Source organism: Oreochromis niloticus, linkage group LG16, assembly GCF_001858045.2.
Source record: "Oreochromis niloticus isolate F11D_XX linkage group LG16, O_niloticus_UMD_NMBU, whole genome shotgun sequence".
Classification (NCBI taxonomy): Eukaryota; Metazoa; Chordata; class Actinopteri; order Cichliformes; family Cichlidae; genus Oreochromis; species Oreochromis niloticus.
This window is the reverse complement of record NC_031987.2, coordinates 16,212,887-16,223,336: the sequence shown is the minus strand read 5'-3', so window position 1 is coordinate 16,223,336 and position 10,450 is coordinate 16,212,887. Positions and strand designations below refer to the sequence as shown.

General features: G+C 40.6%; 1 protein-coding gene across 2 annotated transcripts; it reads right to left on the bottom strand.

The window, feature by feature from the left end:
- Nucleotides 1-927: 927 nt before the first annotated feature.
- On the bottom strand, nucleotides 928-9,537 carry LOC100696802 (Golgi reassembly-stacking protein 2). 2 transcript variants are annotated; one of them, XM_005452938.4, is made up of 10 exons: nucleotides 9,323-9,537; nucleotides 6,512-6,592; nucleotides 6,234-6,437; nucleotides 6,037-6,123; nucleotides 5,811-5,941; nucleotides 4,380-4,512; nucleotides 4,147-4,276; nucleotides 3,862-3,945; nucleotides 3,610-3,654; nucleotides 928-1,658 (listed from the first exon to the last, which is right to left on the bottom strand). In XM_005452938.4, exons 1-10 carry the CDS (start codon nucleotides 9,383-9,385, stop codon nucleotides 1,450-1,452), a joined length of 1,167 nt encoding a protein of 388 aa, XP_005452995.1. In that variant the 5' UTR covers nucleotides 9,386-9,537; the 3' UTR covers nucleotides 928-1,449. The 2 variants fall into 2 exon arrangements, with proteins under 2 accessions (XP_005452995.1, XP_003447430.1); XM_003447382.5 differs by having other exon boundaries at nucleotides 3,610-3,723; nucleotides 9,323-9,535.
- Between the last annotated feature and the right edge of the window lie 913 nt (nucleotides 9,538-10,450).

The following is a 10,450-nucleotide window of genomic DNA, read 5'->3' as shown; positions in this document are numbered from 1 at the left end:
AGTAAAGGGACGGGTTAAAGGACATGGGTAAATTGGATCTCGTTGAAGGTCTAACAAAAAAAAAAAAGCACTGAAACTGACTACATACCTTGAAGAAAATGTGACTGGACACTCGGTTCGGATCTTGCTGATGGACACAGCCTTAAAGGGCCGAAGGGAGACTTTGGCAGACCACCATTTAGATTAAATAATGTGGTCGTGCCAGGGTGCAAATGATTCAGCTGCTAGAAGTTAATTTACTGTGAGGAGAAGACAGTCATTGTTAAGTAGAACTACAAAGATTTCACCATTGATTTGGGTAATTGTTTTGTTTTTTTGTTTTTCCACAAATGTTAGGCTTTAATTTGAGTTACTTAGCCATGAGAATGTAATGTGTAGCATACAAGTGGCAACTAGTGTCATGTAGATTGGGGCAGCATACTTACGTTTAATGCACAAAATAACCAAATGTAGAAAAAATTAAATTGTATAAAAAAAACCCTATGCAGGAATATTAACAGATAAATTGGAAACTGTATATGCTGTACAGGTGAATTTTCAAATTTTGAGCTGCAGCAGTAATGTGTACAAAGAGTTCACTTTTCCCAATGTAAGAGTAGTTTCCTGGAGTGGTTTCATTTTGCTGCTTTGTTGCTCTTACTTTTCAAGGGCTTTATGTTCCACTTCGGGTACAAATTGTACAGTTCTGCTAAGAGTGAATAAATACCAGGAAACTTTTTTTCTCCCCATTGATCTTAGTGCACATAATCCACTCCTATTGCATCTATAAAAAGATAATTTAGTGCTTATTCACTGTAAATTTTCAGGTGTGCTCTACCTACCATTATGTCTGTGATTATACTGACACCCTCTGGCTATGTTTAGTATTACATAGAAGCCATACAAGGATGCAGATAAGATTCACAACAGATGAGAAAAACCAGAGGCTAACATTGAGAAAATACATCAGTTTAATCAAGGTAACAATATTTCACTTTACAAATAATTTCATACAAGACAAGAAAACAATGTCTGCAACGCTGCAGCCAGCAAGCCTTGTTTTCTAATGGAAGATCCCCAGTAGTATAAGTTATAGTTGAGCCCTCCCGTTAAGTAGTGTAATCCTTGACGATGCAAAGATGCTGATTTGCACAATTTGAATAACCCATGTTCCATATTTTAAAAAGAATTTAAATGTCCTCTGTCACAGAATAACTTAGACTCCAAAATGCTCTCAAATTTCCTTTAACTGCCTTCAGACGCAGGACTTTTCTTCTGACACACCATTTCCAAGACAAACTGGATGTCCTGCATTTAATACCAGTTCCATTCTTGCAGCTGAGCTCGCACAACAATCCTGATGGTCTGTGTGCACGTGTAATTTGTCAGCCGAGTGCTGGGGTGAATGGACAGATTACACTGTGTAAAGACTATAGAGAGCATGCCAACATCTTCAATTTTTGCTTTCTGTTAAGATGAGTCTGCAGACATTGTAATATTTATTGATCCAGAGGTGGTCACTGATGGGGAGTTGGGGGTTTTGGCATGAAAACTGTTCATTAGGATAGTGGAAGCAGGAGAAGTACTAGCAAAGACTGGGGGTGAAACAAAGTTGGATAGGGGAGGAGTTGCACTGGGGGCTACACCTGGCAGGTTCACTGCTGAAAGAGGTGGAAGACCTGCAGAAGATGACACAAAACCCTTCAGTTAGCAAAATTGTAATAGCTCTTGGACACCACACTTTTACTTTTCCTGCCTGGGAAAGACACTCCGTATTAAAGAAAAGCCTCACACGGTGTTTGCTTCCATTTCAACCAATCCTGAAAAGATGCCTTTGTAAAGCACTTTCAAAGAGGTGTGAGTCAGAATCCAGTTTCTGTGCAACAATGTATTCAAATATTAAAGGTAAGTTACTCTTCCAAAACTTTAGTTTAAATACAAACTCTAAGGAAATTTTACATGATTTAAAATGATCGACTTGGTAATTGGTTTAACCCTTTCACCCTTGGATGCCTACCAGGGGTAACCCTTTCTCCGAACCGAACACTTCCGGTCATTTCAGGTTTGCTTCCAAAAAGAAATTTCTTGGTGTGCATCAGAAGTTAGTGAGGGTGATTTCTGCCTTGGTTGTCAAACCACATCTTAATGGATATATACTGTGGTGTCAACTCGTCATTAAGGACACAGGGTGGTTATCAGATGTCTTTATGATAAGTGGATTGATTCTCAATAAATCTGAGAATAACTTGGAGTTAAGTATCTTGCCCAGGGATACTATGGCTTGCAGATCGAGCCACCAACCTTTAGATTAGTTGATCTGCTAAACTGACCTACAGCTACGCCTTTTATAGTGTAAAAAGAGTTAAAGGTCCTTTAGACTGCAGTTGCAAACATGGGGATGGGAAGGAAATTAAAGGAAATGTTAGACCCTTCCAGTTATGGATTCTATTATGCCACGGGGGACAATTTAAAAGCTTGATCACGATGGTAGTAGACTCTTCTATGATGACATTATCCCATCTATATGGCTCAAGGGGTCAATAACACGCTTATGGAAATGATAACAATGAGAATTGTATCCTGCACCTTTAAAAGTCCTCAAATTTCAAACTAATTGGACACCTCGGGGAGATTTTTAATTGGCTTTAGTTCTCTCCATCATGAGTCCCAGATGAGGGAATATCTTTTGGAAGAATAGTATTCTAAAGACTAAACATTCAATGCAAAGACTAGTTGAAGCTTTTCTAGGAGGATGTCTTATACCCTCAGTTTTACTTTTGTCATCCGTAGAGTCTCAAGAACATTTTGGCTAGTTCAAAACAGTTTACACAGGGGTCAGAGGTGAAGCCGGTTGTCTGCCAATCAGATGTTTGATGGCTCGATCCCTGGCTCGTCCAGTCCACTTGTCAGTTTATCCTTGGGCAAGATACTGAAACCAGACTTGACCCTGATACTGTGTTTGAATGTATAGATAACCCACATTTACTAACCAATTAACCAGAAGAACCAGTGAAATGACATAATACACTAGTCAACATGACACATCTGAAGTATTTAAATAAAGCCTAGAGGAAAAATATGAATGGACGCAAACAATGGAGGCAAAAATAGAAATGTTTACAGGACTTTAAAAGAAGAAGACCTGTTTTTCTTTTTAAATACTTTTTTCCTATATCTATCCAAGCGTTAGAATTTACCAGGTTGAACTGTTGGATACATCTTTGCACAATGTCTGTCACTTAACTGTGTTATGAAAAGATCATGTCAAGACTAGTATTGGGAGAAGGAGTGATGTTAACAAGTCAAACCTGTTTCAGAATTTTCAAGGACACCTAATCTCAGGGTCAAGACACTTGAAAGTCAGTCAATCTAAATCCTATAGCCAAGTTTCACTAAATCCCTGCTATCTCAATATTAAAAATAAACCCTTAAACATTTGTTTCTATAAACAAATGTTGGGAACACCAAAAACAGCAAGCCTGCCATCACACTTTTAAAAGCTAAAATGTTACTAAGCTGGGCGTGTTCCATCAAAGTTACTCAGTAGTAATAAACTGTATTTAGCTGGAAAAATATCAGCGTTAGCTTTTACATCTGAACCTAAGCATGCTTGACAGAACAAATTTATACCTGCAGGCTGTATTCCAACTCCCGGTGGCAATACACGACTCATATCTGGCAACGAGACATTTAGGTTTGGTAGATTAGGAAAAGGTGAAAGACCTCCAGGTAGGGGCATTACGCCTATGCAACAAAAAGAAAAGGGAGAAAATACAGACAGGTGTGGCAGAATAGCATCATGGATCATAAAGTATGAATTTTACAGACTGTACTTGGCACAAAAACTGGGGAGCTATGAACACCCAAAGTAACTTAACCGACCTGGTAGCGTTGGAGCAGGACTGACAGACAGTGGAACAGTTTGTGAGAGGGGTACTTGGTTGTGCAGCGGGACAGCAGCAACTCCTGAAATTATATAATCATATGTTGTATTACATGAGAAAGGGACAACAAGGAGGAGATATTATAGGTTTGTAAATTCCTTTAACTCTTGTTGTTCTGTAATTCCATTTAGGTTTCATTTGAACTACTAATTAATTTCAGTGAGATTTCATCCTCAGATCAGCTCAAATTGTAAATGCTAAAGAGTCAGAGAGGACAGTGTACCTGTATGACTGCTCAGGACTGATGTTGGGTTTGAGCTGACGGACAAGCTAGCGAGACCTTGCTCCAATCCCGTCGAAGCAGAAGAAGACACAGCAATCGGAACAGTTGGAACGACGGCAGAGAGGTGGACCTGGTAACCAACAGTGTTTTGTACATTTAAAAAGAAATTGGAAGCGAGACAGGATCAAAATGATATTTACTTCTGGATGCAGTTATTAAAGATGCCAATTTACCTCTGTGAAGCCATCTTTTGGTGAAGGAAGTGGTTCGTAATGAGTCCGTACTGGTAAACTGATCTTCTTACCCTCAGCAAATGGCAGGGTAGGTATCCTGTGCAGGTAACCGTAGCCAATCCCACAGCCTAGACTGCATGGCAGAAATAGAGCAATACTGTGAAGGGGCAGCATCAGAAACATTGTAAAAGAAAAACCTGACACTCAAATTACAGTAGAATTTTTTCAACAATCAAACCCACTGAAATTCAGGGACCATAAAAGTGATGACAAGATACACCTCCTACATGTAGGTGTATCTTTTTTCTTGATGGCATGATTCATAACTTTCTTTGTAGCAGAAGTATACTCCATCACTTTCTTAGTACTGGGTTGAAGCTACTTCTGCCTTTATAATTGCCTTAAATCTTCATGGCACAGACTCAACAAAGTGCTGAAAACATTCCTCAGACACACTGCTCCATATTAACATGATAGCACCAAACAGTTGCTGTAGATTTGTCCGCTGCATAACCATGATGAGACTCGCCCGTTCCACCACCTTGGATTAAGCTCTGTAAGGTTTGTTGGTACTTAAAGTGTGCCAAACGGCAGGATGAATCCATACTTTTGTGTTGTTTACACCAAGTTTTGACCCTACCATCTGAATGTTGCAGCAATAATAATAGTAATAATAATAATAATGGATTGCATTTATATAGCGCTTTTCTAGGCACCCAAAGCGCTTTACAATTCCCCTCTCATTCATTCATTCACTCTCACATTCACACACTGGTGGAGGCAAGCTACAGTTGTAGCCACAGCTGCCCTGGGGCAGACTGACAGAAGCGAGGCTGCTATGTTGCGCCATCGGCCCCTCTGGCCAACACCAGTAGGCGGTAGGGTAAAGTGTCTTGCCCAAGGACACAACGACCAGGACAGAGAGAGCAGGGGGATCGAACCGGCAACCTTCCGGTTACAGATGAGCTTCCCAATCCCCTGAGCCATGGCCGTCCAGAACGAGCAGAACTCAGACTCAACAATGGGAATGTTTTTCAAATCATATAGTGTCTAATGTTGGTGGTACTACAAAGAGTTTCCTGTTCTTAGCTTATTTGAGTTATTGATGCCTTCCTATCAGCTTGAAGCAGGCTGACCATTCTCCTCTGACCTCTGACATCAACAGCAGTTTCAGAAATACTCATCAGTCCATCTGGCACCAACAACCACACCAACAAAGGCAGCATATGGCTTTGTATTCAGCACTTACATATCAAACACATTTTTTAAATCCAGAAAATGAAAATAAAAACATAGCCTATAACAAATTCTGCATTAAAATAAACCAGAAGCATTGACTGTAAACTCCCCTCTTACATAATATCAAGAAAGCTGACAGATTTTAACCAGCAACAGAAACTGGGTGGATCATTTTCTTAGTGACCGTCATACCTTCCTTCTCCACCCCAGTCAGAGTTTGGGGTGATGACCACCTCGCGGCAGTTGTCTGCGTCTGTGTTGTAAACGTAGAGCTTCAGCTCCTTCCCTTCATGTGTTTCAATGAGGGAAAACAGATCTTCGCTCTGTTTAAAAACCACAAAAATACACATCAGGTTAACTTGTTCCTGGTTTAATTCCTGCATTAGAAAAAAAAAAAAAAAAAATCTTAAGCAGGCACCTCAGTCATGGCGGTGTCTGCTCCTATAATGTAGTCTGCATGCGGCCTCAAATCTGCCAGGGATGCAGGAGAATTCGGCTCCACTTCCTGGACTCAAAAACATGCAGCTATCAACACGTGAGATCACAGAAATAAATAAGAAAACCCCCCCAAAAAACTACCCCCCCAGACAGCCTCAGACAGAACCAAACACTCACCAAGACATGCCAAACATTTTCATTGGCTCCCTCGAAGCTGCAGAAGCGAATGCTGACTCCCAGAAGCCCCTGGCCGCCCCACATGTTGCTGGGCGTGACCGTCGTCTCCCGCACGGCCAGCGTCTTGCTGCTATACAACAACATCTTGACGGGTTTCTCCACATTCATCTTCAGCAGCTCTTTCAGGGTGTCATTGTCCCTGTTCTGTATAGAAACCAATATATTCAAATCATTCCTAGGAATATCCGTGACTATCACTGAGCTAACCGGAAACTCACCAGCCGAGTGTCACAGATTGAGATGATAAAATCAAAGAATGGCTCCAGTCCTGCACGGCGACCGGGAGAATTCTCTTGCACCTACAGATCATAAGGCGGTCAGAAGGTTTTCAAGTAAAGCAGGTTAATGTCAGTCTTTTAAATATCTGCACAAAGGATAAAATTACTGCAAGTGTGTCTAAACTGAAAATTCTGAATATTTGGCTTTAAAAATAAATAAATAAATAAATAAATAAGTAAATAAATCCATGATGAGCGAGAGCATGGTCTGAGAGACCGACACACACTGCAGACCAATCACAAGGTAGCACCAAAGAATACTTTGCTTTATCATCTATTTTACACTAAAAAGGCAAACGTTACATAAAGAACATTATGTTGTATTCAATAAGACTTTAAACTAGTGGTTGAGACCATAAACTCAGCAGTAAATGGTCACAGAGCACAGTGACAAAGAGGCAGCCAACAGGATTTGTCACAAAGGACGAGCAGCATTCAATGAAAACCTGTACATCTCTGTTTTGGCACACACTCCTGTGTAGTTTAACATTCCTTTCACTGGTTTAAGGCTAGTGTGTCAAGTGAGCTTTCCAAGAAGACTCATTAGTCTCCTTCTTGGAAACTAGTGTGACGTAACCCTGTCTTAACTGGTTATTTTACTTTGTGGAGCAGCTTAATGTGGCATCTTTATTGTTCCTTAACAACCACATTTCATCTGCATGCTGACATGTGCATAGCTGGAACCTACTGAGGCAAAAGTCATAAATAATATGTAGAGCAGCTGAGAGCATTTACGGGCCAAAGACAGTTTTGGAGTGCTGAAACAATCCCATGCATTTCATACAAAGAAGAAAGCAAATAGAAATCATTTTAAAAGAGATGCTACCATGTGGCTTATCTCCTCTGATAATCAGTTTAATGTCTTTGCCTAATAAGAAAAAACAACCTGAAACTACGGTCCTCTATTTATCCTGCATTTTAAATAGGCCAGAATCAAAGCTTTAACTTTGGACACTGTAGGCCAAAAGTTAAAAAAAAGAAAAAAAAGTTTAAAAAAAAAGATGCATCTTTGGAGGAATTCCCTTCCATACCACATCACCACCAGAGGAAGGACAGAGGAATTCAAAAAGGTGTAGAAACATCATTGTGCACAGTCATAATGACGCTGCTGCTTTTCTGTTTTTAGCTAAAGTTTGAAATGTGGGAAACGTACTTCCTCGATAGTGTGCTTTCAGCAGATGAGAAACACTTTAAATGACATTTATTCTATTCATTAACTTGTGTTCATTTTAATAAATAAAGACCTGCTGTTTCAAGAGTATACTATGTATGACGTGATTAATAATACAATGTTTTGATGTAGAGTAATGTTTGGCTTAGATCAGACTTGTTTGAAATTGGTGTTGTCACACTGACAAGCCTCTTAATATTATTACTGATGTTATTCTTAATTCACAGTGCTGAAAGTTGGGGTATTAACAGGAACAACAAACACAGATTATATTTCTCCTATACTGGGTTCTCTCCTTTGGCTCCATGTTAAATCCAATTCTGGATTCTCCTTCTCACGTACAAAGTCTTGAATATTCAGGGCATATTATCTTTTAAGGACCTCATATTATCATAATAACCTAACAGAGGACTTCACTCTCAGATGGCAGGGTTACTTCTGATACCAAATGTTTCCAAAAGTAGAACAGGAGGCCGAGCCTTCAGGTATCAGGCCGCTCTCTTTCTTTTCACGGTTTGGATTTAGGAGACAGGGATCCTCTCTACATTTAACATTAGCTTCAAACTGGCCTTTTTGGATAAAACCACCAAAACCATCCCTTTGCTATGCCGCTATAGGTTCAGGGCTGGTGTGGGACTGCCTGTGATGCACTATTTCTTATCTCCACTCCCCAGGTGTTTATTTTTCTTCCTCCCTTCCTTAGTTTCCTTCCCACCATCACCTAGGGTACGCCCAGAGCTGATCACCTGATTGTTGAGGCAAGTGTTTTTATGAGTTGTTGTTGTCTCACTGCAACTTTGTTTCCCTGAACTGTATTTAAAATATCTTTTTAAGAATTTTTAAAGGCTTCTATAAAACCTAAACTGAGCTAATGACCCACTGTGAATGAATGATGTTCCTTTTTTCTAAATGATCCTTGATCAGTGGGTCCTTAGATTGGACACAGATAATGATCTTTGAAGCACAAAATGCAAACATTTAGCATTTTACTTTTAGTGTGGCCCATTTCCCTGCGTGCGATCTGGTGATGAAACATCTTTAAAAGCTTGGACTGGCTGGTGGAGTATAACGTTTTCAAATGAAAACAGCCACACACACCCATTTCCATAAATCACGTATAGCAGCCCCACCGGTTATTCTGGCATCATTCAGTCTGCTGGGGAGTGAGGGGACATCTGCTGATTGTCTCACAAACTGCACGTCCGAATGACAATTAACCGTGTCCAGTTTCTAATATGGATATATATCATTTAAACAGTGTGGACCGAGAGGCTATTAGCAGGCTCACACATCAGTGGTTGGTGCTACAGAGTGGGCGTAGCAGGAGCTTCCATTCAAAGGCGGTGACAGCTAGCCGTTTACAATAAAGACAACGAGCTATGTGAAGAGATTTCTGGGGGTGTGTGAGTCCTCCTCGGGGTCTGTGTCAAACACAAGCGTCTACTAGCATCAGTATTTAGCCAGTAGTAGAGGTCGCTTCCTCTAAAGGAAAAATAACCCTTCTATCCTATCGTTAGCTGCTTCTCCGCGGGCTAACAGGAGGTCACAGTCCGTACGTCAACATTAAAATGTTCTCTTACCCTGAGGACGTGGTATCCCTCTTTGCCTCCACCTGGTATCTCGATGCTCGGAGAGGCTCCCATGCTTCCCTGAGTGCGGCAGTCAGGGTGGGACACCTGTGCTGGTTAGTTAGGTGATTAGTTAGCAGGCGGCTCGGATCATGCCGTGTTTCCTGTGGCTTTGGTTTCCCAGCACTTCCGCTCATGAGGATGATGGTAGTGAAGAGGAGGAGGAGCAGGAGGTGCATCCCTCTGTGGTAGCAGGGTTTCATCATCTGTGTCTTTTGAGGTCTGATTATTTGTAAAGTAATAAGAAGATTATGGGCGGAGAGGCTTTAAACTTCAGGGCAGGGGGACCTAATGAGGACGATATTTTGGTGTATTTTCAAACAAGATGTTTCCTGCCTGTGAGCTTGTGCAAAATATGTTTGTTGGCTTTCATTATTTTAGCATATTCTTAAATATTCTTAAATAACCGTGTTTATTAAGGGCGGAAAACTCAGGGGCAAGTAGTCTGAATTCATGGTGGTTATAAAATATAAATCATGACATATGCGATGCATTGTGGGGAAGCAGGTTAAGCACATGAAGGGAGAAAAGTCTCCCAGCTGATATATACTTTTAACTTAATCTAGCCACTTTCTTGTGAGGCAAGTGAAACAAGAGAAGCCCAGGTCGTGTCTCAACATGAGGTAACATCTCCATGAGCCAGCTGGTAGTGAAAACAAGGGATTCTGCTCTGTGTGCACAGTTGAAAGTCTGAAACAGCCTCTTCCACCTGCAGACTTGACTCATGACTCAAAATGTCCTCTTTCTCACTGACATTTTCAGATTAGGAAACCAGACAGTGTGGAGAACAGGAAAGACTGAAACAAGACAGGATGTCACACCCAGTTTCAAGCTTGTCACGTGCAGTGTGTTTTCTTAATTGTTTTTGGTGATGGTTTCATTTATTTGAAATCATTTGAATCTCTTAGGTTGTCAGTTTCAAATCATGTCTGGTGTCGTGCGGCACACTTGTTTGCTGTTCTTAAATAAAGTGACTTATGATATTTAAGGTTTGTGGCCTTTCAAAGTTTGTCTGGTGATGTTTTATTCATGCTGAGATTCACCAAATTAAGTTTGAGGTCACAGTTTGACAATCGTAAT

What these genes read in the sequence shown, in the direction of transcription:
- LOC100696802 (XM_003447382.5), bottom strand. Translation starts at nt 9,385, where the DNA reads ATGGGAGCCTCTCCGAGCATCGAGATACCAGGTGGAGGCAAAGAGGGA. An exon ending in AAAATGTTTGGCATGTCTTG is followed by an intron (nt 6,124 to 6,233) that starts GTGAGTGTTTGG and finishes TTTTGAGTCCAG; the next exon opens with GAAGTGGAGCCGAATTCTCC. An exon ending in AGTCCTGAGCAGTCATACAG is followed by an intron (nt 3,946 to 4,146) that starts GTACACTGTCCT and finishes ATATAATTTCAG; the next exon opens with GAGTTGCTGCTGTCCCGCTG.